This window comes from Galeopterus variegatus, unplaced genomic scaffold (assembly GCF_000696425.1).
Source record: "Galeopterus variegatus unplaced genomic scaffold, G_variegatus-3.0.2 Scaffold2285, whole genome shotgun sequence".
Classification (NCBI taxonomy): domain Eukaryota; kingdom Metazoa; phylum Chordata; class Mammalia; order Dermoptera; family Cynocephalidae; genus Galeopterus; species Galeopterus variegatus.
In genome coordinates this window covers 86,537-113,289 of record NW_007728396.1, presented here as the reverse complement: position 1 = coordinate 113,289, position 26,753 = coordinate 86,537, and the positions used below count along the sequence as shown (strand labels likewise).

At 36.8% G+C, this 26,753-nt stretch overlaps 1 protein-coding gene across 1 annotated transcript in view; it reads left to right on the top strand.

Annotated features, from left to right (window-relative positions):
- Positions 1 to 26,753, top strand: part of LONP2 (lon peptidase 2, peroxisomal) — a 108,344-nt gene that overhangs the window by 56,009 nt on the left and 25,582 nt on the right. The window contains exons 9-11 of the mRNA XM_008581159.1: positions 4,207 to 4,357; positions 6,267 to 6,393; positions 9,736 to 9,869. Coding sequence (XP_008579381.1) covers positions 4,207 to 4,357; positions 6,267 to 6,393; positions 9,736 to 9,869 — 412 coding nt within the window. The remainder of the gene's footprint in view (positions 1 to 4,206; positions 4,358 to 6,266; positions 6,394 to 9,735; positions 9,870 to 26,753) is intronic.

Below are 26,753 nucleotides of genomic sequence, written 5' to 3'. Positions count from 1 at the left end.
GACACGAAAAAAGACAAAAAGGGGGAAAAAAAAAAAAAAAAAAAAAGACATCCTTCTCATATTTTTCTGTAATTCTTTAGACATGATTTCCTTTGGGTTTTTTTTTTTAATTGTGGTAAAATACATATAACATAAACATTTCCATCTTTTCTATTTTTAAGTGTACGGTTTAGTAATGTTAAATGTATTCTCCAGAACTTTTTCATCATGCAGAACTGAAACTATATACCCATTAAACAGCAGTTCCCTATTTCCCTCTCCCTAACCCCTGGCAACTACCATTTTCTTTTGTGTTTCTTCATGTTTGGCTGCTCTGGGTACCTCCTGTAAGTGGAGTCATACAGTATTTGCCTTTTCATAACTGTCTCATTTTGCTTCTCATAGTGTCCTCAAGGTTTATCCATGTTGTAGCATTAGGTTTTTGAGCATATTTATAATAGCCGATTTAAAATCTTTGTTTAAAAAGTTTAACATCTATCTGGTCTTCCTCAGGGATAGTCTCCATTGACTGCTATTTTTAAATGTGTTTAGGCCATACTTTTGTATGTCTTTTAGGTGCCTCGTAGTTTTTTTGTTGAAAATGAACATTTAAAGTATTATAATTATATTTAAATAATATGCTCATATTCTCCCACCCACAAGAGTGTGTTGTTTTTTTATGCCATTGTTTCTGTTGTAGCCATTTGTTCAATGACTTTCCTGGCTTCATTCTGTAAAGTCTATGTTCTTTGTAAATGTGTGGCCACTAAATTTGCACTTTTTGTTGTGTGGTCAGCTAATGATTAGACAGACTTTTCCTTAAGGCCCTGAAACAATAACTCTACCACTCTTTGCCAAGGAGCTCTGCGTGTGTATGTTGAGGCGTGCCTTTAACACATGGGCAGATAGTTTACAACTCTGCCTTAGCCTTCACTTCCTGCTTTTGCAGAGCCTCAGTGTCTGCCAGAGATGAGCTTCTGAGTCCTTCTCAGGTCTTTTCTGGTCATGCTTAGAGCCCTGCACATTCACACAGCCTTCATAGCTTTTCAATGCCCCTCATGAATATCTCATTCCCCAGTTTTTCTTTTTAAGTTTTTGGGTTAGCCTCTTGTTAGTCCCAACTGGTATTGCTGTCTCAAGCAGCTGCAATGTTAACACTTGCCACTGACTGTTTTTGACAAATGTTCTGAGGATAGAGATGTTTATACAGTGTTCTCTGTGTCAGGTAAAATAGAGACATGGAGCTTTTCCAAGGAACCGCCAGACAAGTCAAATAGTAACAGTTCTCTGAGGATGGGGCTTTTGGGGAGATATAATCCTATTTTGCCCCCTAAGGTGGTTGCTAGGCTACTGGTTATCATAGCTACTGTGTTTATGAGGTTGCTGGTTTTCAGGGCTACTGGGTGCTGATAACACCAAGGCCATGGGTTCAGATCCCTATATAGGGATGGCCAGTTAACTCACTTGGGAGAGCATGGTGCTGACAACATCAAGTCAAGGGTTAAGATCCCCTTACCTGTCATCCAAAAAAAAAAGAAAAAGAAGAAGAAGAAGTATTTGGCCATTATTTCTTCAAATTTTCTTTAAGACCTGCTCTCTTTTTTCTCTCCTGGGACTCCCATTACAGCATGTTGGTAATCTTTATGGTGCCCTTAGGTCTCTGAAGTGCTGTTAATTATCTTTGTATTTCTGTTCTTCAGACTGGATAATCTCAGTTGAGCAGTCTTCAAGTTCGCAGATTCTTCTGCCAGCTGAAATTAATGTTTAACACGTTACCGTATTTTCCAACTCCAAAATTTATATTTGCTTTTATTCTATAATTTCTGTCTTTTTGTTGATATTCTCTATTTGTCAAGACATCCTTCTCAGGGCCGGCCCGGTGGCGCACTGCTACAGTGCGCCGTTTGGGAGCTATGGTTTTCTTTATGAGGTAGGGCATAGCAATCGATGCCATGAAATAAACATAGCTACATCAGGAACAAGTGATCCCACATACAGACCGGTTCCCGCTCACTGGCTGAGCGAGGCGCGGGAGCAGCACCGAGGGTTGCGATCCGTTGCCGGACACGGAAAAAGACAAAAAAATATATATATATATCACAAAGCTAGCTCTATTTATCTAGATTAAGCTGTTTTCCTTGAATAAATGCTCCTCAGATTATTGCATGAAAATTCTGTAGGTGTTATTCTAATAACATGTCATCACTTTTTATTGCACAGGAAGAGTCTAAACCTTTTTATCTGTAGTGTCAGGTCTTCTAGAATATTTTCTTGGATTATTTCTTTAATTATTCCCTATATTAATTTGTTGAGACCTCTCCTTTAGAAATGTCAACTAGCTATTAATTTAATCTTTTTATTTTTTCTATATCTATCCCCCACATGTCTTTTTCTTCTGTATCCTGGACATTTTCCTCGAGTTTTGCATTGTCACTGATTTAATTTCTATAGTTGATGGTATAGAGGAAAAACAAACTCAGTTCTTCCTGCTATACTGTCACAACACAGAGTACTTCTGACACCAGATGTGTTGGGCTTTTTCCCTACACACCAAGCATGCAGTCCTTCAGCAGTAGACACCAGCTGTGTGTCCTCTAATTCAATTCAATTCTGACACTGTCTGGGGGCAGTGATCTGACACTGTCAGATCCCACAGGTTGAGAGTTCAGTCCCACAAGACTACCCCCCCACTTCAGACACCAGTCTCAAGTCTGGGCTTACTGGTTATAAATTGGGGTTTCCACAGTCCCCTTCTCAGGTTTGATTAATTTGCTAGGGCAGCTCCGGGAAGCAATGTACTTACGTTTACTCGTTTATTATAAAGGATATTTTAAAGGATACAAATGAACAGCCAAATACATCTCTTCATGTGGAAGAGGAGGGGGGTTGAGGTCTGGAAGGGTCGCGAGCACAGTAGCTCCCGTCCCTGTCAGGTTGGGGTGTGCTATCCTCCTGGCACATGGATGTGTTCTTGTTCACCTTCCTGTAAACATCGTATCTTTTTTTTTTTTTTTTTTTTTTTTTTTAAAAAGATGACCGGTAAGGGGATCTTAACCCTTGACTTGGTGTTATCAGCACCGCACTCTCCCGAGTGAGCCACGGGCCGGCCCAAAACATCGTATCTTTTCATAAATGTTTCAGTATCTATTCCTAAAAGGATAGACTTTTAAAAGACCATAACCATAACTGTCACACCTAAAGATGACAGTTTTTGAATATGTATATCAACCCTATTTATAATAATCTGGTGTAAGTGAAAGTAATAATATGTTTAAGGTTTAAAACATGTGGAAGGCACTTGGTTCCTTATTTAAAGACCTATGTAGGTCTCTTAGCAATGAGTGCCTGCTAGTTAAAGCATTTGAGGAGCAAACTAAAGAAGATATAGTCTCTTTAATACACAGTTGCTTGTTTTAATAATTTAGTTGGTACATTAGCTAATATATTCAGTTAAAATATTTTTAAGACCTATTGATGTTTTGCTTGTTATAAGCAGAAAGGTTTTGCTTTAAGGCATTTTTAAAAAGTGAATTTTCGAGGCTAGCTGGTTAGCTCACTTGGTTAGAGCATTGCGCTGATAACACCAAGGTCAAGTAAAAAAAATAAGTGAATTTTTCACTGTGCTGTATCAGAATATAGTAGCATAATAAGTTTTGCTAGTTTACTCTTATTTAGAATTCACCTTTTAGTTAAAGAATTTATACCAGACTTCCTGCTAATGTTTGAGGAGGAATATACTGATTGTTATTTTACCTGTTATCTAAGAGTTTTAGAACATTCTACATATTTACTTTATATTCCTATAGCAGTTAAGGTAGAGTGTGACACCAGGGTCAAGGGTTCAGATCCCCACACTAGCCAGCCACCAAAAAAAAAAGTGTGTTACCAAGAGGAAAACTGGTTCTGCAGGAACCAGTTATCATGGCCACTCAATGAGTCATTAATAAATAGATTTAAGAACAAAGCTTTTGAGTGTAATTTTTCCTTCTTTGTTCTTTATGTATTTTCAGAAATTTTGACATTGAACATGTTTCATTTGAAAAAAAAGTATTTAGAAAGTGGGGAATGCAAAGAATGATGCTCAGGTTGTAGTGTTTTCCCTATGTTTCCCAACTAACTATATTGAGCAGAAATATCAACCTTACTAATACATCAGGTGTTTTTAAATTTATACAGCTTTCTATTGGAACTACTCAATTTTTTTAAGTGTTCATTGTTCTCCCCTAGGTGTTGGATCCTGAACAAAACCATAACTTCACAGATCATTACCTAAATGTGGCCTTTGACCTTTCCCAAGTTCTTTTTATAGCTACTGCCAACACCACTGCTACTATTCCACCTGCCTTGTTGGACAGAATGGAGATCATTCAAGTTCCAGGTACTCAATTCATAAGTAAAATCATTATTTGATATATCTTGCCTTTCTGAGCATGACCCTTTAAAATTGGTCATACTGTAGAGTTTTAAGTAAAGAAGTTCATTTGCCAACATAGAATCTTCAAAAGTTCTGAGTAAGGTGTATAAACCAGCTTTTATATACACTCAAAAGTCTGGAACAGTAAAATTCATTTGTTTTAACCATGGCAGATAAAAGCATGTATATGTTCTGTAAGACGTCAAGAGTATGTGTTGACGACAATTTCAGATTTAATTTAGCATTAAAGAATGATTGCTTTTTATGGAAAACAAAACTTTCTTCTTTGAAGCAGTTTCTAAAATTAGAGATAAAAATAATTTATTTCTTCAAAGTAAGTGTCTAAAAACCAAATATAGATCATCACATGATCAATTTAGTTTCCTATCAATCAGATTTTGAAGTCTTTACCATCTCTCTGGGTAAGTGTTGTGTAAGCATTCACTCTCAATAAGAGGTGGTTCCTGAAGAGTAACCGAACTTCCCCCTTATTAAATCTGGCCTTATTTTAGGGCACAGTACTTTTAAATTCCTCTTTTTAGTTGGATCTGTTGAGTATTTACATTTTTTTTTTTTTTAAAGATGACTGGTGAGGGGATCTTAACCCTTGACTTGGTGTCAGCACCACGCTCTCCCAAGTGAGCTAACCGGCCATCTCTATATGGGATCCGAACCCGTGGCCTTGGTGTTATCAGCACCACACTCTCCCGAGTGAGCCATGGGCCAGCCCTACATTTTTTTTTTTTTTTCTTTACCATGTCTTCTTCACTGGAATGTGCAGATAAAGTCTTTTAGTTACTAACACTAAATAAATTCTAGCATTTTCATCTTATTTTAATTGCTCAACTATTTTTCCCTCGAAGAGATCAAATATTAGTGGGTATTTGTTAAAATGAAAACCTGCAGGTTTCTATATTCAGTTCTTAAATATGGTGATGTAAAAAGTTGCCTCTGTGTATTTATAAGACTAAAATAAATAACTAATGAGACCCAATTACCTGGAAACTCCAAATTAAGGCAGAAAATCTATATAAGACACACTAATGTGAAATGAAATAATCAGGGTGACCGTTGCAGAGGTGGACGTATGATGCCACCTTCTTCCTTTGACAGATTTGGTCATCCTGTCTTCCAGCTTTTCTGATGTTTTTTAACCTTTCTATTCAAAAGATATCATATCAATTCATTTTTTAAAATTTTTGCTTGTTAAACAGAAAGGGGGCATTAATTGAGGTGAAATTTTATCTTACAGAATTTAAAGACAAAGTAAATCTACATTCATTGAGGCTATTAAATAAGCATATAAAGCCTTTCAAATATAGTAATTTTCTCTATATATTCCAACATGTTGTGGAGGGTGTTTATAGGGACATCCTAGTTTTTGTCTTGTCTTGTTGCTAAAATTTATAGTCATAGTTCTGGAAATAGTTCTTTGGAGCCCTTACCTTGGAACCCAGTGCTTATTTAATTGAAGAAGTGTGTGTGTGTATATAAGTTTTTTTAAGTATGAATCAAATTCTTCCAAAGAAAAGGGATACATTTATTTTCCTATTTAAAATTTCAGAGCATTTGAAGATAAGGAGATAATTCTCTCTAAGGTTTAACAGATATTTTTTCTCTTCTTTGAGAAATATATTATTTAATCAAAAGACTTTCAGACACTATGCTTAGCAAATGCTTGTTTTGTTTGTGAAAAAGTTGGATAGTTTAACAATTGTTGATTTAGAATGCATTATTTTGATTATAGTCTCAGTTGAAGTAATGTTTAAATTCATTCTAAATCCAAGATCCATTGAATCTGCATTTGATTCTTTAAAAAAGCATGGCATTGTGGGAGCCACGTGAATTACAAAACAAAACACTTCTTTTCCAGGGTATACACAAGAGGAAAAGATAGAGATTGCCCATAGGCACTTGATCCCAAAGCAACTGGAACAACATGGGCTGACTCCTCATCAGATTCAGATCCCTCAGGTTACTACTCTTGACATCATCACCAGGTTAGTCAGCCATCCTGAGGCTTCATTAATATTTGAGTCTGAAAAGGAGATTATTTTACTGTCATCCCATAGCTTCCATTTCTTTCTCCAACAACTTCCCAGCAAGCGTTGCCATAGCTATTGATTTACACAGGGCTCTATATTGGGCAGAAATTCATAGAGAAAGCTTTTAAATCTATCTTCATAATAAGCACCTTAGCTGAGCCAGCATTTCTACTTTGCCACAATAGCAATATAAGGGATCAATTTGATAAATTAAGAACCAAACACATGGAAAATACAAACACTTTTTGTGCCCGGGACCATGAAAGTTGTTGAATTCTCTTCAACAAGAAGAGAATGAGGTGAGATGCTACTCGCAGACATGTGTTTTAAGTTATTAAGATTCTCTTCTCTTTGACTGAGAGATTTTAAAATCCTTGGAGTTTTGATATTCAGAATTATTATTGGAATAGTAGAGAAGGTAACTTTCCAAGTTTGTTACTTAGTGCTTATGCCTGTGACAAGCAGTGTATAGATTATCTGAGCAGAGTGTTGCTCAGTCTAATTTATAGATTGTTTGAACGGAAAATATACCCTGTTGAGAATTTATATCTACTGTAGCCTCTTACTGTTTTCCTGGCTCCATATTACAGATCTGTTGCATCATCCAGCACATGGTGTCAGGCTTGCAGGCACTCCTGATGCAGCCTTTTTCTAGTAACTATTATTTTTCAAGAGATGTGAAGTCCATTTTGAACTTTGAGTTAGTATTTGACCAGTCAGACTGCCTTGTGATCTATGTCAGCCTTCTTATGGGCCTATTTAAATTTATATACAAAACAGTAAGATTAAATCTGACCTGGGAGTTCCTTTTCTTAATGTGTTTTGTGATTCACTGTGTGGATAATGCTAGGAGAAATAAATTAGATGATTTATATGCCAAAGTCTTCCAGTAATTCATTACTCCAGATAACACCCATGATGCCTTTGGGTAACTTTCAACAAGTTGTTCAGCCTTTTTGATAGCTTCCTCATCCATAAAATATAAGTGATAGACAGGCCAAAGTCTTCCAGTAATTCATTACTCCAGATAACACCCATGATGCCTTTGGGTAACTTTCAGCAAGTTGTTCAACCTTTTTGATAGCTTCCTCATCCATAAAATATAAGTGATAGACAGGAATCCATAGCTTATCTGAATCTGAATAATAATGATTCTGAAGAGTAATCATTCTTTGTTTTGTATTTCCCAGCTGTTGCCTGGAGAACTATTTCTTTTTTATATAATTATTAGCTCAAAGCACAGATCTTAAAAACTGTGGATGTTAGGAAACCTCTCTGAGCAGTTTATTAGTTTTAATACTGTTTTTAAAAACAGCATAAGTATATGCTGCTCCAGGCAAGTTTTGGATATTTAGTGAGTTAACCAAACTTAGGACATAGGGTACCAATATTTGAGGTTTCATCTTTTGGAGTGTGTCATAATCTTAGACCCTTAATGTTCTAGTTTTACTTTCCTCTGAACTGTAACTAGCATACTTGAGTACTTCCAGTCCTAGGATGTTTATTGCTAACTACCTCTTGGTAAGTAACTCTAATTGTTATAAAGACATGAGGGGTCTTCAAAAAGTTCATGGAAAGATTCATATTATGTTTAATTTTATTTTCCACAAACTTTTTGAAGTACCCCTGTATTCTTTCCTATGATCTTCTACTTGTTGCCTTATAGGAGCACCTGGAATCTAAGTATAATTCCTCCCTTGTACAGTTCTTCTGACATTAAAAAACAGTGCTATCAGGTCCACACCCCCTAAATGTTCTCTTCTTCATGCTAAACATTCCTATTCTCTGTACCTTTCTTTTTGACCTGGCTTCAAGACTTTTTCCCTTCTCAGTTAGTCCTCTGAAGAAAGCACCCAGAGTGGGACACAATACTTAGATGTAGCCTAACCAATTAATGGTACAGGAAGACATGCTTTTCTTATTCCGACTATATTATTTTATGGCTGTATCTCTAGATTTTTAGCTTTTTTTATATTATTGTCTTGCCTTTTTCAATGAATTTCTGCTAAGCTTAGTATGTCCCATTCTGTTCTTACAGAATTGAATTTTTTAAAATCCAAATGTAGACGTTTGCAGTTTATCACATAAGGATTGGTATGTCTGTTTTTTCAGTCAGCTGTTACTACTGTACTATCTGCATTAGTACCTAGCCCATTATTGTTCTAAACACACACAAAAAGTATTTTTGTTGTTGTTGTTCTCATTATTTTTGGCAAGCTCCAGATCATTCTGAACTTTCTGGCATCAGTTCCTCATGTTCATGTCATTCCTTCATAAGCTTCCTCAGTCCCTTTGATCTTATTTGTCCAGTCCCTTTAAACTGAGCTGATCTAATAGTTGTCTAGGAAGCTACATTGGGTTTTTATTTTTTTTGTTTTTATGTGTTGGCTTGTTTATATTAAAGATCCCTCCTTGTTTTCTTCCTCATTGGAATTATATGCAGTTGTATAATGGGGACTTTATTTTTATATCCTTCTATCCCTTTGATTTAAATGAGTTCTATTTTAGAGTATTTAGCCAAAAGATTTGTCTCTCTTTTCTCAGAACTTTTAAAATCTGCTTCCCTAAAGTCTAGAATATATGTCTGACTGCCTAATCAAATCCAATTTTTTAGATAAAACTACGTTCTTATGCTGCTCATTCAGATCCATCCAAAGCTGAGTGGCCAAAAATGGTTGCACTACATAATGGTTTATGGAATGGCTTATGGAATTTAAGCCCTGCTTAACCACATGTAGAATCTTTTTATAAAATCACAATGCTTGCACCTTAGTATACTTTCCTCCTTTAGAAGTCTCCACAATGAAAATACAGTGAATAGAGGTGATTAGCTTAGTTTCTAGTAGAAACTAGGTTTCTGTCTCATTCTTTTTTGCTTTAGTTAGACAAAGAGTGCAGTTTCTCTGATTCCTTCAACAATATTTCAAGTGTAATAATAAATTTATAATTTTCTTATATTGATAAATTTTGTTTAAAACTCTTAAATGTATCATCAAGGAGTAAGTGGTGTTTTATATGCTGACAAATTTTCTTTGGCAACATAAATTGAAGAACCAAGGAAACATTTTAGGTATACGGTAATTGTTCAGGATAATCTATATAAAGGAAATAGTTGTGGCTGAAAAGTCATCTTAATATTTAAAAAATTACAGTACTTTAATGAGTTTTAAGTGTGGAGAAGTTAGTACTTAAGAAAAGGTAATAAACTTTTAAATTTACTGTGTTCAATCACATTATTTCTGTCTATTTTTAAAGGTGGTGTTTAGCCAAAAGTAAAATATTTTTCTTTGATGACAGGTATACCAGAGAGTCAGGGGTTCGCTCTCTGGATAGAAAGCTTGGGGCCATTTGCCGAGCTGTTGCTGTGAAGGTGGCAGAAGGACAACATAAAGAACCCAAATTGGACCATTCTGATGTGACTGAGGGAGAAGGTCCGTGACCTTGTTCTGGTGCTCACAGGCCTGATGGCTAGGGGTGAATGCCAAAATGAAGTTGGGTACGGAGGGATGGTGTCAGGTAGTCCTTGGAGCAGTGGCACACACTACTCCACTGGTAAATGCATCCAGTGAGTAAGTAATAACTTAATGTTTGTTGTATTTTATCAAGAGTATTCTCTCTTACAAATAGTACGGAGTATTAACTGGAATAATACTCAGTGTTAATGCTTTGTGGTTATAGTAACTTTCTCCAGTTTATAACGATGGTATGTTTTATGTATGGATCTGGTGTTCTCTTATTTCTTTCTGACCCAGACAGCTGTTAAGTCTTTGAATGATTTATAACAAGGGGCTAGCTGGTTAGCTCAGTTGGTTTTAGAGCATGGTGTTATAACACCAAGATCAAGAGTTTGGATCCCCAGGCAGCCACCAAAAAAAAAAAAAGAAAAGAATTTATAACATAAAAAGTTGTTAACAATATTTTTAAAAATCCAAGCTGTTTGAGCATTGCAAGGGCAGATCTTTATACTCTGGAATAGCTCCATTTGTAATAATTTGTTTTTCTCACATATTTTCTTTTGTAGGTATACAATCAAATCTGATTTAAATTACTTTTTCTTAAAAAAATAATTGTGGAGGTGGTAACATGAGGAGGGTTCTGTTGCTGGAATTAACCAAATTTGGATATTTCCTTTGGTACGCAGTTAAAATGTTCACTTCTCACCCCAGAACTGCAAGGGGTCTCAGTTCATCACAGAATGCTATTATACAGTTTGCCAAAACTTGCTTTAACAAACATCACTCGATTAGTAGGTAATTGAAAATATCTTTCATAGCAAAGAGATTTATTAGATGTTCTACCATCTCCATAGCTTTTTCCAGAAGGGAATTGGATAAATATGATTAAGGAACCATAATTTGTGGTAGGCTTAGTGGAACAGATGCAATTAAAAATCTTCCTTGTTTTTCCTTCTATTGCAGAGCATAGTGCATTGAACAGCAGAAGCATCAAAGAGTAGACTTTCACATAATCCTCCTGTTTCCACTATGGTGCTTCACCCCTGCTCCCACTGTGCCTGGAATCTTTTCTCCAGAGAGGAAACCTCCCGTTTTCTGTTGAATTGGAGAGGAGTAGCACCTCATTACATGGTAGAAGGGTAGGGATTATAAGCTCCATTTCTTATCCAGACTTTAAAACTTTGCTTTTAGTCCCTCTCCTCACCTATACTTTCACAGGCACCTAAAATTCCTGAGCCTTTGTAGGATTTTTGGCTCAAATTAGCTTGCTATTATTGATTCCTCATCCACAACCCCACAGACATTGAGGCTTCTGCCTTCTCTAGCCTAAGCATTACTTTTTGTCTGTCCACGTTCTGTTTTCCAAAGTTTTATCTGCATCTCTTACCAGCTGTTGTCGCTTTTCTCATTCTTTTTGTTCTTGTGAGTTTGTTCATTTTTTATTTCTTAATTGTCATTTTTAATAGGATTTGGAAAATGTAGAGATTAACACATGTTCAGACTACCATTCTTAGGAATCTGAATTTCCTAGGTGAGTGAGTGCCTATCAGGAATGGAAACCACTGGTGTAGCTCATAGTGACAGTGGAGAACTGAGGCATTTTTCCTTTTTTCCACTCTCTAAATGTAAGACCTAGATCTAGCTGCTCCTGAATTTCCCCTTTTTATTCTTACAGCACACCCTGTGCTCTGACCCCAAGCAACTGAGCCTTTGTCTTTTTGTTCTTATCTGTGATATGATAGAAAGGTAGAGGGTGAAATGAGTTTATCTAGTTAACACATTTTGAAAATTGTGTTTGATGTTTAGATGGTGTATTTTAGAATTTATAACAACACATTCAGAAGGATTCGATGTCAATGGAAACTTTCCATAGTTACACATTGCTTAATGTTTATACATACATCCATTAGCATATTTCTCATAATATCTGTGATCATATTAGCTATTTCAAAACAACCCACAAATATTCAGGGGCTTGTTCAAATAGCTTGTGAACTGTGTTGGAACATACAGTTTTTCATGGTAACTAGTTTTGTTTTTTTCTTTTAATTCATGATTCACAGAACATCTCCTAAATCATGTAGTTAAGCAGATTTGGGTAGTTAAGATATTACTGAGGACATCCAGATGAATAAATTATTAGGATAAATGTCTCTTGAGGATGGTTTTGGTTGTAGTCCTTATTATTAGAGGCATAGATATGAACTCCAAGTTGGTTTTAATATTGTAAGATACCCTTGAGTTACTGTAAATGATTGTCCTCCAGATTTTAGAATAATTATAAGGTATCCTGAATTGGTGTTTATAACCTCAACCAAGCCAAAAGAAAAATTTCTACAAAAGAGTCTACATTAGGTTTTCATGCCACAAAGTTTAAGTGGAATAACCATTTTAATCAGTAACTAAAAGTTACTCATTAAGAAATGAATTTTTTAAAATTAGAGTTTAAAACAAAAACAGTTGTTTTAGAAATTTCAAGTAATGCAGTGTGGGAGTTATTTTTAATGTTAAAAATAATGCTGGACTTAGAATTACTGCCAGGAAGAAAAGTAATTTCAGGCCACAAGCTTCAAAACAGGCAGAAACCTCCAGTATATTGAACAAACTTTCTGGAGTAGGCCCAGAAGCACTGGTCTGTGAACAGTTGTCTTTGTATTTGTGGAATCTTTACTGGCAGTTACACAGACCAAATAATATCAGGGAGTTTAAAAGGCAGATGAGATTTATAGCTGATCTGTGTTAGAGGAGGAACATTTACGGGTAAACTATAAAGTAAAGGAACTATTTCTTAAAAGCAGTATTGCCTAGGTTTCTCTGCATGTTATTGGTGTTTTCTGAATTGCCCTTTTCCTTTCTGGGGTATTAGTTGGGTTGAGGGATAAAAGTACGTGACTAACATTTTATTCTGCTTTTTGCCTGCCTTTAGACAAGATACAAATGTTCCATATATTCAATTTTGCATACGGGGTATTTCTCTGTAAAGTTAGGCAAATGTCCATTTATTCAAGTATTCCTGTACCATATATGTCCAATTAATATCTAGTAAGATTTTTCCTCAAAAATTATCCTCAGCAAAGAAGGATCTGTATTAGAACCAATCCTTTTAAAGTTTCTCATAATATGGAACACTGTCAAGTACTTTATTTTTAAATAATATAGTAGTAAGCAACATGTACATGTTTAATGTAGCTACATGGCAACATGTTTAATGTAGAAGCTACATTAAACTGAAAGAACCTCAGTAGATATGGTTTCTGATTATCCTCATAGAAATCACCTGGAAAATGAGTTAGAAAAAAAAGGAGACAAAATCAGTACAGATTTAACAGTTATTCATGAATCGTGTTAGGTAGTCTTTGTTTTGTAGCTTTAGGTCACCCGTCATCCCCTAACTGACTATTATAAAATCTCAGTTCAATAGAAATCTCAGAAACTGTCCAGTTTTACCTTGATATGATTCATAAACCCCTTCTCAACATTCTCCAATAAACACTATTCCTTGCCTGTTTGACTCTGTGAACAAACATATCAGATAGACTACTGTGTGGCTAGGTGTGATTTTATGTTTATTCATCTTGGGTTTTGCTGACTGTCTTAGTTCATTTGTGTTGCTATAACAGAATACCATAGACTGGAAAATTTGTAATCAACAGAAATTTATTGGCTTACAATTCTGGTGGCTGAGAAGTCCAATATCAAGGTGCTGGCATCTGGCAAGGACCTTCTTACTGTATCTTAATATGGTGGAAGGTATCACATGGTCAAAGAGAGAGAGAAAGTGGCACAAACTCTTCATTTTATAACACATTAATCTCACTCATGAGGGCAGAACCCTCAATGGCCTAATTACCTCTTAAAGGTCCCACCACTTAATACTGTTAAAATGGCAGTTGCATTTCGTTATAAGTTTTGAAGGGGACAAACATTCATACCATGGTACTAACCTTCTTAAATTTTTGGACTAAACTCTTCCATCAGTTTTAGAAAAATTTTGGCCATTATCTCTTCAAATATTCTTCCCATTCTTTTTCTCCTCCTTCTGGGACTCCAAGAAGAGACCTTATAACTGTCTCTTATCCTCTGTTCTTTCCCCCCCACCCCCCCATTAATTTTTCTCTCTAATTCACTTTGGATATTTTCTGTTGCCCTATATTCCAGTTTATTATTGCTGTCTTCTACTACTTCCAGTCTGTTATTAAGACCATGGAATTCTTAATATTACATACTGTATTTTTTACATTTAAAATGTCCATGTGATTCTTTATATAGACCCTGATAGATTCTCTATTGAAATTTTCTATCTTTTCATTTATCTAATCCGTCTTTTTCTCTATTTTCTTGGACCTACTTATCTTTTTTTTTAAACATTTCATTGTCTTTTTTTTTTTTGTCCTTTTTGAGACCGGCCGCACTGCGCTCAGCCAGTGAGCACTGTGAGCGCACCGGTCATCCCTATATAGGATCTGAACCCGCGGCGGGAGCACTACTGTGCTCCCAGCACCGCACTCTCCCGAGTGTGCCACGGTCTCGGCCCTCATTGTCTTTTTTTTATTGTAGTGAAATATTTATAACATAAGGTTTTCCATTTTAACCATTTTTAACATACAATTCTGTGGAATTGGTTACATTCACAGTGCTGCATGACTATCATTTCTATTTCCAAAACTTTTTCATCATCTCAGACATAAACTTTGTACCCATTAAGCAATAACTTCCCATTATTCCTTCCCCCCAGTTTCTGCTAACCTTTAATCTACATGTGTCTCTGAAAAATTATTTCTTATTTTTTCTTAATTGACTCATGATCTCATAAACTAATTCACCTGTGAGTCTATTACCTGGGGTTTTTTTCTTGGTTTTTAGTCATTTGTTCTGTGTTTTAGCATTCCTTGTATTATTTTACTGGATGCTAAACATTGTAGATGAAAAACGTAAACTCTGTAGCTATTATCATCCTTCAAAAAGGGTTAGATTTTCTTCTGACAGGTAGCTAGAATACCAGTAGATTGCTTGATCCTTTCAAGGCTTAGCTTTAGGCTTTGTTAGGACTGGTCTATCTCAGTTTTGGCTTTATTCCTGGGATGTAGTCTTTACTTCTAGGATGTGGTACTCCCAGGATATGGTTCTTATTCTTTAGGGAGTGGCCCTTAATTCTAGGGCATGATCCTTCTGAGTTCTCTCCTGAAAGCTCAGTCAAGTCTTTAGCCTCCTAGCTGCTCTGTTCTCCTAGGTCTTTGGGTCAGTCTCACCTGAGTTTGCTCAGTTTAGGAGCATCTTAGTCAATGACTTAAGGGAGATTTGAGTGTGGATTTTTGAGCTCCATCTTTCTGGTTCCATCCTTCCTAGGGTTTTGCCAACAAAGTCCCAGCTGCTTTGACAATCTTTAATTCTCAGAGTTACTTTTGACTAAGTCATTTTGTGATTCTAAACATGGGACATATTCTGTTCATTCTGAGTTATGGTGATACTACCCCATATCCAAAGTAAGGAAAAAGAAAAAAAACATATGAAGAAATAGAGCGTTTGTTTTGTAGCTTTAGGCCACCACTTACCATGTAGTTGATTATTCTAAAATCTCATTTGAGTAGGATCTTCAGTAGCCGTCTAGTTTAACCTTGATTTGATTCATAAATCCCTTCTCAACATTTCCCGGTAAACACTATGTCTTGCCTGTTTGACTCAGTTAACAGGCATGTCTTTGTAAACTTGGCTATCTATTTCCTAGTCCATCGGAAAGTAGAAGCTATAAATTGGAAAAAGGGCTAGTGGTTGGGTGGTATGAGTCATAAGCAATAAGATTTGATGTCAGTGAAGACAGGCCTATCCTCTTATGATAGATTCCCTGAGCTCCCTGCTGACCACAAAACATCGGGCTGGCTAGGCCACAAATCTCTCTCACTCTATGACAGTTTCTGTAGTTCAATCTGGATCCCATTTTGCCAGAGTTGCATTTTGACATGTGTTGTTTCTCTGGCATGTTTTCCTCATATAGGACGGTGAAATCAACCTAATATAGTGGAAGAAGGTAGATATTACATCCTTCCAACAACTTCACAATTAAAAATGCACCAAAATAAAAGATTTGAATTTTACAGCCCTAGTTCTCCTCATTCACTGACTTTTAATTCTTTCTCCCAGTTTACCACACTCTTGACTATTGGCAAGAATGTAGTGGGTGGGGGAAAGGTATCCTGCCACTTACGCAAGTATATGTAGTGCCAAGAGGTCTGAATGCCATCGGGGAGAGCTGCATGCTGACAGGTTTGTGTTTACTCTCTGCTCATTGCTATGCTTTGGTCACTGTCCAGGCCAGCCCTTCCTCTCTCAGCCTCACTTAGGATCCAGTTTTCCAGGAGGAATCAGTCTTCTGATGGGCTGCTCTCAGAGTTCTTTGTTGTAGCTTCCTGCCATTGTCTTCTCAAGCCCTAAGCATGCCTTATGCTGGTTATTTTAAAAGTGGCTCCTTCTTAACCAAAACAGGAAGCTGTCCCTGCAGGAGAATTAAGTCTTTTGATCATTTAGCTTTTTTGTTTGTTTTTTACTAGTCTTCTCCAAATCTGAAGCTTATTCATTCACTTGTCTACTGCCATGAGTACATTTCTTATATTAAAGGAAAATACTATATATAATGTTTTTAGGAAGTAACTCCTGCACTTTGTGTAAAACTTTTTGCTAAATTCCTGTCTTTGTCTTCTTGGAGTAGTCTTCTACTTGTTACAGGATCTGTCTCTTTATCTTTTGGATTTGCATTAGTTATCTGTTGCTATGTAAGAAATTCCCCCAGAATTTAGCAGATTAAAGCATTTAACACACATTTATCATCTCATAGCTTCTGTGGGTCAGGAATCTAGGAGCAGCTTAACTGAGTAGTTCTGGCTCAGTACATCTTGTGAGGTTACAGGCAAGCTGTCGGCCAGCTGAAGGCTCAGCTTGAGAAGAATCTGCTTCCGAGCTCACTTACATGGTTGTTAGATGACCTCAGTTCCTTGCTGACTGTTGCCAGAGCCTTCAGTTTCTCACTACATGGGCCTCCCTAGACTCAGGACATGGCCGCTGGCTTTGCCCAGAGGGAGTGATATGTGAGAGAAGTAGGGGAGAGGGAGAGACAGAGATAGCCCAAGACAGAAGCTGCACAGTCTTTAACCATCATTATTGTCATACTCTATTGGTCACGCAGACCAACCCTGGTACGATGTGAAAGTGGACTGTCTCCATAACAGTGTGAATACAAAGAGGTGGGGATAGGATATTTGCAAGCCATTTTAAAGGCTCACTCTCACTGATTTTTTTTTTTTTTTTAAAGAAAGTTTTTATACATTTCATTTCTATTAATACAACCCCTGCCTCTCAGGGTTGAAATAGTTTAGAGTTCTAAACAAAACCTATGGTTTAGGTTGTTAGTAGAGAGTGGAAATTTCTGTGCTGCAGAAACAGTTAAGAAAAGCTTTATTACTCTTTGTTGGGTTGGTCTTCAGGGGGAAAAAAGCCTCATCAGACCCATAAACAAATGATTCGTTAGCGACAACTGAAATAACTTTTATCAGCTTTTAGTGTGGATTCTGTTGATGTTCTTGTTTGTTTTTGGTCACAAAAACTTTGTTAGCTGTTTTTAACGAAGTTAGGATTATTGAGAAGTTCCTTATTACTTGGTTCCAGTTGCATATTAAAGTCCTCAAGCATTTTAACCTAAATCTCATCTTTCTTTCTGGTTGGATTTAGAACAATAAAGAGAAAGTAATTTGTGTGTGTGCTTCTGAACCCCAAAACCACAGACCAGATGCTTTGGCTGTTTATTTTGGATTGCTGTAATACTCAGAAGTCAGATTTTTTAGTTTCAGAAGAAATGCCGGGGTCTTAGGGTAAGAGGTCTTTGAGCACAGTATGACAAAGCACAATTTATGGTATTATTGGGGGGGGGGGGCTAAATTAAAATTGACCTACATTTTTCTAATCTTTAGGCAGCACAGTTTTGAACATTTCTGCTTTAGCAAAGGCTATAGCAGTACAACCATCATCAAAATTTTAAATACTTTATTATCAGAAGGACTTTTCTAAGCCAACATTGAAATTTATGCTATTGGATAACCCTCAGACTTGAGCTGATTTCTTATTAAAGACCCTGGTTTCCCAAATAGGGCTTAGAAGTTTGAATTCAGTTTTGCACTTTCAGTGTGTAAAATCTTGCTTCATCCTGTTTATACTTATCTTTCCTTTGATTGTATTAGTGGCTTGGGACAAGTAAAAATTTATAATTATCAAAGGAACTAAGGTTACTGTTGAGGAATATTGATTTCAGAGACAGAGTTTTAGTCTCAAGGCACCTGGCTTGCTGGTACTAAAGCTTTGAGGGTTTATAGGGTTCTGTTAGAGGTAATTGTTTGCAAACAAACCAACATTAAAAAAAGTCAGATCTAGAGAAAGACTTTCAGTGATAAATCCTTTGCATCAAGTAGGGATAGCTGGGCAGTATGCTGTAAACATCTAAAGTCAGGTGGTGGTCTGATGTTGAAGTGAAAATATCATGTTAGTACATACTGGCAATATCATGAAGATATATCTCAAATGTTCTTTTAAGTCTGGCATTTACAGCAATTTACTGATTTTCTTTCATCAATATTGGCCTAGTTTGAGAGAGATTTGTTTGCCTATACAGACTGGAAAGAAGCTTCAGTGAAGGAATAACTCTGCTTAACTATAATCGAAGCCAAATATTTGTTATTTAAACTCTGTTTGGGGACAGGAAAATAAAATATTGTCAGATAGTTATATTCCATTTAATGAATCATATAAGAAAATGCAGTGGCCTTTGGGTGTCATCGTTACACATTATCAAAACCAGCCTTTGTAAGCTATGAGAGTACTAAAGGGTACTTAAGGGGAGTTTTAAATATTTCAAATGGTCTCCGCATTTTAGCTACTAATCCAAATAATTCTCAAGAATATTTTTCTGAATCTCTAATACCAAAAATAAGAGTTATTAATACATAAAACCCACTGAGAAATAGAAGTGCAACCTCCTTTGTCTGGCACTAAAGATAAGATCCAGTGTCTTGGGGCCTTGTATATACAGATTCGTTCAATCACTGAGTCAGCTAGCATTTACTAAACACTTACTATATTGCCTGGTTCTAAACTGGATTCTGGGAAGCTGATTAAAGATAACTCTTAATAAATGTGTAGTCTAATGGGGTAGGTAGATTTATAAACAAACAATTTTTAAATGTGTGCTAAATGCTGTTTTTTTTGTTTGTTTGTTTTTGTTATTTTAAAGATGACCGGTAAGGGGATCTTAACCCTTGACTTGGTGTTGTCAGCACCACGCTCAGCCAGTGAGCGAACCGGCCATCCCTATATGGGATCCGAACCCGGGGCCTTGGTGTTATCAGCACCGCACTCTCCCGAGTGAGCCACGGGCCGGCCCAAAATGCTATTTTTTAATATCTGTGGAGGCACTGTCTGTATTGGTCATTGAAAGCTTTGTTTTATTTATTATAGGTATTGTAGCTTTTAAAAATTGCTTTCAGTAAATTGAAACAAAAAGGGTATTTGCTTACATCTGTAAATTCATTTGAATGAAAAAGTAGATGGGAAAAAAATTTTTGCAGGTACTTTTTTTTTGTTTTTTATTTTCATGGATAGATAACTGCCACTAAGATTGAGAAATGACTCAGTCATAACTTCCATCTGTATCTTAATGGTTGCTATGTAGAAATGCTTAGTGGGTAAACTTGAAATAAAACATTATTTGGTAATGTTAAGTTTTATTATCATACCCAAAATAATGAAGAAAATATTTGCAGAAAAAAAGTAAAGAATGTATTGCTAGCATGAAGGTTCTTCTGGGCATTTGATCCGCAGATTTCTCTGTTATAGCTAGTTCCTTTTATTAAAAAAAACCAACAAAACAGATTGAAAGTATGCAGGCCCAAATGCCTTGGCAGCCTGGTCAGTACCTTGAATCTCAGTTGCATTTAGCACACTTACTCTGGCTGGGAAGATGGTTTTCTGGAAAAGATTAACCTGAAACTGACAGCACAAATTAAACAGTTGGAAATACTCCGATTTTCTGATTTTTTAAAAAGATACTTTGTTTTCCCCTCTCTGCCTTCCCATGAGAAGGCACTCAGATGCATTATATCCATGTCAGTTTACCTTCGAGGCACATACTTCTACTGTCTTGTAAAATAACAAGGCCACTTGTAATCTCAGCATCTCATCTCACTTTTAAAGTAGGCTTGATTGAAAAAAAAAAAACTTGGTTTTTATAACTGCAGCCATAAACAGGGTCTGAATCCATGTGTACTCATGTATGCTAAAGAGTTGAGATGTAAACAGTATTCCCCTTACTGGTTCATGTAGACCTCTCTGCCAACTAGCTGTTTATACACCCAGTAACATACCTCCAATGCCCTGACACAAGGACAGTTCATCACACCGATATCCAAGTTCCATTTTGCTTCTGCTCCACAATTCAGGAACCCAGTGTGATGGCATTCACCTCTCAAGAAAAATTTTTAATCATTCAGAAATAATATTGCTACATAATTTTCACTGACTAAAAATGTTTACTTGACAAAGTCAACATTATAACTTAGTAATTTTTGGCAAGTTAAAGTAAGTTTAAGTATTTTAGTGATTTGTCATTTGTTCACAGATGTTATTAAAATTTATGAATTGTATAGCTCAAATTCTGTCTAATTCAACAGACCATAATCAATTACCTATTTATTATAAGGCACTAGGGTGAATGGTGTACGGCAAGTAGACTTTTTGGGGGGGGGGGGTCTAGTCCCTGGCTCCATTGGACTTCATCAAAATTAAAAACTTTGGTGCATTCAAGGACACTATCAAAAAAGTGAATAAACGGCCTACACAATGGGAGAAAATATTTGCAAATCATATATCTGATAAGGTATTGATATCCAGAATAAAGAACTCCTACGTTGAAACATGAAAAAAAAAAAAACAATTAAAAAGTTGGCAAAGGATTTTAAGAGACATTTCTTCAAAGAAGATATACAGATGGCCAACAAGCACATGAAAAGATTCTCAGCCTTATTGGTCATTAGGGAAATACATATCAAAACTACAATAAGATATTACTTCACACCTAGTATAATGGATATAATCAAAAAAATGGAAAATAACAAGTGTTGGCAAGGATGTGGAGAGACTGGAACCCTTGTATATTGCTAACAGGAATGTCAAATGATACAGTCACTGTAGAAACAATTTGGCAGTTCTTCAAAAATTAAACATAGAACTAAAATATAATCAAGCAAATCCATTCCTAAGTATAGATCTAAAAGAATTGAAAACAGGGACTGGAACAGATATTTTATACTGATGTTCATAGCAACATTAATCACATTAGCCAAAAGGTGGAAGCAATCCACGTATTTATCAACAGATGAGTGGATAAACAAAATGTGGTATATACATACAGTGGAATGTTGTTCAGCCCTAAACAGGAATGAAATTTTGATACATGCTACGACATGGGTGAACCTTGAAATATTATACCAAGTGAGATCAGCCAGACACAGAAGGGCAAACACTGTATGATTCCTCTTAGATGAGGTATCTAAAATATTCAAATTTATAGAAACAGAATGGTGGTTACCAGGGCTGCAGGGAGGGGAGAATGGGGAATTATTACTTAATGGGTACAGAATTTATGTAAGAAATGAAGTAGTAGTTTTGGGTGTAGATAATGGTGATGATTATAACACTATTGTGAATGTATTTAATGCCACTAAATTATACACTTACATATGGTTGAAATGATAAATATTATATATATATATATATATATATAGAGAGAGAGAGAGAGAGAGAGAGAATTCTGCCATAATAAAAGCAGCTTTTAAAAAAGGAGGTTAAGGAACTTTCCCAAAGTCACACGGTTTTTGAGTGAAAGCTAGACTTCAAACCCAGGCTGTCTGACCCCAGGGCCTCCTGAAGGTGGGAACAGGTGGAAGAGGGATCAATTGTACTGCTACTGGACAAAATTCATTTTCATTTCTATGGACAAGAATCTTTTGCTGCATTTCTAACAGTTTTATACATCTTGCAGAAATGAAAAATAGATGAAAGGCAATAAGACACAAACAGCCCAGAAGGGAACACTAGACAATACACCCAGTAATCTAGTTTTGTTCATTTCCAAGTCTAGTGCAGTTTTTCCTGACAACAGTCAGAAGAGGGGAATCTAATCTATGTTTATAATACCAGTTTGTTCGTTATTTTCAGTCAGGAAAAAAATAATCTAATTTCTAAATTTATAACCAGATTGCTTGGCCTTGTCAAGGAACTCCTGAGCTAAAGGTAGCTTTCTAGACTGGACTTTAGGCTGAGACAAAAGGTGTCTCTGGCTGGGAGCCAGGAGCCCTGGTACTGTCTGTGACTACTGTGGACTTCAGGCAATTGGTTTAACCTCTTTGGGTCTCGTTTTCCTTGGGTATAAAATGGAGATTTGCACCAGATCTTTCAGTTTCTGTTCAGCTTTTAAAATTTTATATATCGGGGCTGGCCCATGACTCACTTGGGAGAATGCGGTGCTGATAACACCAAGGCCACGGGTTCGGATCCCATATAGGGATGGCCGGTTAGCTCACTGGGTGAGCGTGGTGCTGACAACACCAAGTCAAGGGTTAAGATCCCCTTACCGGTCATCTTTAAAAAAAAAAAAAAAGTGATAACTAAAATTTTCTGTCTTGAGTAAAGATTATAGATCTTATAGGGATTTCTGTGATTAGATACACTGCAGTTTCTGCTACATTCTGGGGACTTGTCGGTGTTAGGCTTTTTACATTCCTGACCTCTCTGCTACTTTCTATTGGTTGGATCACCTGCCAAGAGATACCATTTTTTGCTGTAAGATTTATTCAGAAGGCAAGGAACTTTTTCTTTGTGTGTTTTTTCAGAGCTGTTGGAGCTTTCGAGGTATTACACCCCTCATCCTTCCTCCTTTCCTCCCCTTTCAATATCTTTGTTCCTGTCTCCCCCTCCAAACCCCATCCCCATGATTCTTTGGCTCTTGGGCCTGCTTTCATTGAAATCAGGAAAGACATTTCAATGATTTCCTATGGCAGAGGGGAAAAAATGGGTGGAAAGAACACTTGGTCATTTCCTAGTGGCAGATGCTTAGTAAAAACTTAATCCTCCTCAGGAGGCTGACGAGTTACTTGTAGCTATAGAATTTCCTTTTTTAATAGCTGTGGTGACATCAGCTATTGAGTACGGCTGAGCCCCCTTGGGGAGTACACCCACATTTCCCTTTCTGCCATCACCGCAGTCCATACTGAGAGCGCGCTGCTGGTTCTGCCCCAGGTGCTGTTGGCTTGTCTGCTACCTTAATGCGTTAAATTCCTTGGTTATGCCCGGACCATCTAGGCTGTGTCCTGATTTAGGCTCAGAACAGGCCGATAACACCTAGAAAGAAGGGCTGGGAGATTTCTCTGAGCAGAGTAAATCAACTAAGAAAACTTTAGCTCCCTCCCACTTTCAGAACAGATTTATTTCTTTTTTTTTTCTTTCTTTTTTTTTTTTTTGTCTTTTTTCCATGTCCGGCAACGGATCACAACCGTCAGTGTCGCCCCCGTACCGGACCGGGACCAGCAACGGGATCACAACCCTCGGTGTTGCCCCCGCGCCTCGCTCAGCCAGTGAGCGGGAACCGGTCTGTATGTGGGATCTGAACCCTCGGTGGGAGCGCTGCTGCGCTTCCCAAGAGGCGCACTAGCGCAGTGCGCCACCGGGCCGGCCCCCAGATTTATTTCTTTTAAGTAAGAAAAATAGTTGAAGTAGGTGAGGTTGAGCTAGTTTATCCTACTCATTTTATTTTTCCATGTCCTTATAACCTCTATTTAATAGCGCTTTATTACTTTTAAGAATAGTCTTCGAAATTATTTGTAAAGAGAGTTTTAATAAGGTAGTATTTGTATGAAGTAGTATATGTGGTATAGCATAGGGGAGAGTCTTGAGGCTTGATGTCTTTTTCTTTTTTCTTGTACATATTTGATTTACATGATTCCCAGCAGTCATGCAATTGTAGTGAGAGCCCTTGGGTAGAATTAGGGGTAGAGAACTTTTTGTTTTCTCATAACAAAAGGGTTATGGAGTAAGAATATGTGTCTTAGAAGTATATATAGTAAATACGACTCTAAAAAGGGAGCTAATACTATAACTCAGTACCTCTCATCTGTACATATTAAAGCTGTTAATCATTATTAAATTCTCCTAGCGACTCTCCAAGGGCACTATAATTATTCTGGTTTTACTGACTAGAAAGCCAGATACAAAGAGGTAAAGTAACTTTGTTCAAGGCCAACTAAGAAGCCAGAGCCAGGATAGGAGACAATTATTTACTATTTCATATAATGTTAATCTCATAACTTTAAAGAATAACTTCTCTTAATATTTTGGACTATATCATTTTATATATGTGTAAAAATCATGCTGTGTGAAATTTATACCTTCCTCCTTGCCCAATTTAACCTGTTTCAAAAGAATGTTTTCACATTACTTCAGAATACTTAGAAAATTGTAGTGACTGTGCAGTGTTTTGTCAGATGGATATACAAAAGTTTATTTAACGTTGTTCCTAATGTTGGTCATTTACATTGGATCTAGTTTTTGCTATTATATGTAATGCTGTGGTGAGTAACTCTGCATAAACTGTTGTCTGTATTTTTGTGTAAGTCCTTATGCGTAGATTGCCACAAAAAAGAATCACTGAGTCTGAGATTATGAATATTTGGAAGGCTTTCAGTATATTGCCAAATGGCTTTCCCGAAAGATGAAAGCAGTTTATATTTCATAAACAAGCATTCAAGAAGATCTCTTCACTTTCTTTAACACTGGCCTTTGTCATTTCTTAGACTTCTTTACTAGTCACTTTATTTTTGTAACCAGAAAATGGTATCTTGCTTTTATAATTTAAACATCTTTGCTTTTCAGTGAAATAATTGGTTTTTCCATTTGTTAAGATCCACTATTTTAGACCAAGAGAAGGGCACATAAGAAGAAAACTGCCCAATTCCAGTAGGAAGGATTTGTGGGACAAGATCTGTGTTATATTGGAATGTTGAACCTTTTTTTGTTGTATTTTTTTTCTTTGCCTTAAAAAAGCCCATCTTGCTTGAATGTTACAATTTTGTGCAAGGCCAGCAATTAAACCTAGGGACTCTGCCACTGTCTCCTCTTGGTGCTGATCCCTTCTGACAAGGAAGAAAATGATACCAGAGCTGAATGCTTGAAAACCTGTGCACAGGACTCAAAAGGTTCTGATAGAACTTGGGCCTCATTCCTTGAGTGGCATCTTTGTGAGATGATGTTTTCTTTGTTTTAATGAGGAATCAAAGTGTGTATTTTATGAAAATCCAATATTTCCTTACTCTTCATTTTGCATCACACAGGGTCCAGTGGATGATTCTTAAAATCCAGTGCTATCCTATCTCTCCCAATTAGTTGGCACCATTTTCTTTCTAGGCTTCTGTTCTAATGATGGAACATTTTGAAGTGCCAATTAGTTCCGAGTTTATTGAATTTTTTGTAACACAGCTGCTGTGCCTAAAGTGCTATCTTTTATATTAAAAGGTCTAGTTACATTAGAAATAGCTCTCCTTGCCCCCACTCCCTCAGCACTCAAAGCACTGAATTCAGTACTACACTTGGAAAGGGATTGGATGTCCTAAAGCATTGGTTACATAATTGTGGATCGGCTTTCACCCATCCCGCTTTACTTCCTCCTGTGATAGTGAAATACAGGCTGGCAACAGTAATTAGATCTCAGTAAAGCTTGTCACAAAGCACTACGGAGTACAGAAGCTTGCTGCTTCTTTGTGCATTGGCTGAAGTTTCAGAGTACCACTACCTTGCATCTTTAGAGTATAGTAACCTTAGACAGCTAGTGCTTTTCTTTCTGTGTGTTAATTTTAATTAAGCAACACCTGCTTTCTCTTCTGTTCTGAGATCTACATGTAGTTAAACTGATCATTTGAGTGCTTTCCCACCCTTGGTCATTGATTTTGCTTGGAATACACTGCAAATAGAGCAGCAGGCAGAAAAATCTCCTTTTTCCACAAGCTACTGAGTAACCCAGAAATAGCTAGATTTTGTGAAACAAGTAAGTGCTGTGAAAGAAGACTTCCTAGAATATGGTTGAGTCAAACCTTGGAAGATCAAGTGAAATTACAGAGGTATGATTACGAGAACATTTATAACTCAAGACTTACACTTATGATACAACATGTATATTGCATTTTGCTGTCTGCAAAGGATCTTCTTTTTAATTCTCACAACAATCCTGCAGAAATAGATAATGAGAGGTTTAATGCTTTGTATAGCGTAATTTGCACTGTCAAATAGCCATCAAATGGCAGAAAATGTGAACTATTGTGTTTTCTCTCCTGTATCATTCATGATTCAGTCTTGAAGAGGAGCCCAGTAGAGCCCAGCAGGCTAGTAGAACGCTTCATCCTAAAGCTCACACTAGGATCATTTAGTGACACCCCAGGATGTCTCTAGGTATTGCTACAGTCTAAAATTAGGGTCTACTACTGTTAAATATATTCAGTAATCACTTTTGGAAGGAAAGGAGTTAGTGAAAAAAATTCTTTTATTTTATTTTATTTTAATTTTATTTATTTATTTGTCCTTTTTGAGACCGGCCGCACCGCGCTCAGCCAGTGAGCGCTGTGAGCGCACCTGTCATCCCTATATAGGATCCGAACCTGCGGCAAGAGCGCTGCTGCGCTCCCAGCGCCACACTCTCCCGAGTGCGCCACAGGCTCAGCCCGAAAAAAATTCTTTTTTTTTTTTTTTTTTTTGTCTTTTTCCGTGTCCGGCAACGGATCG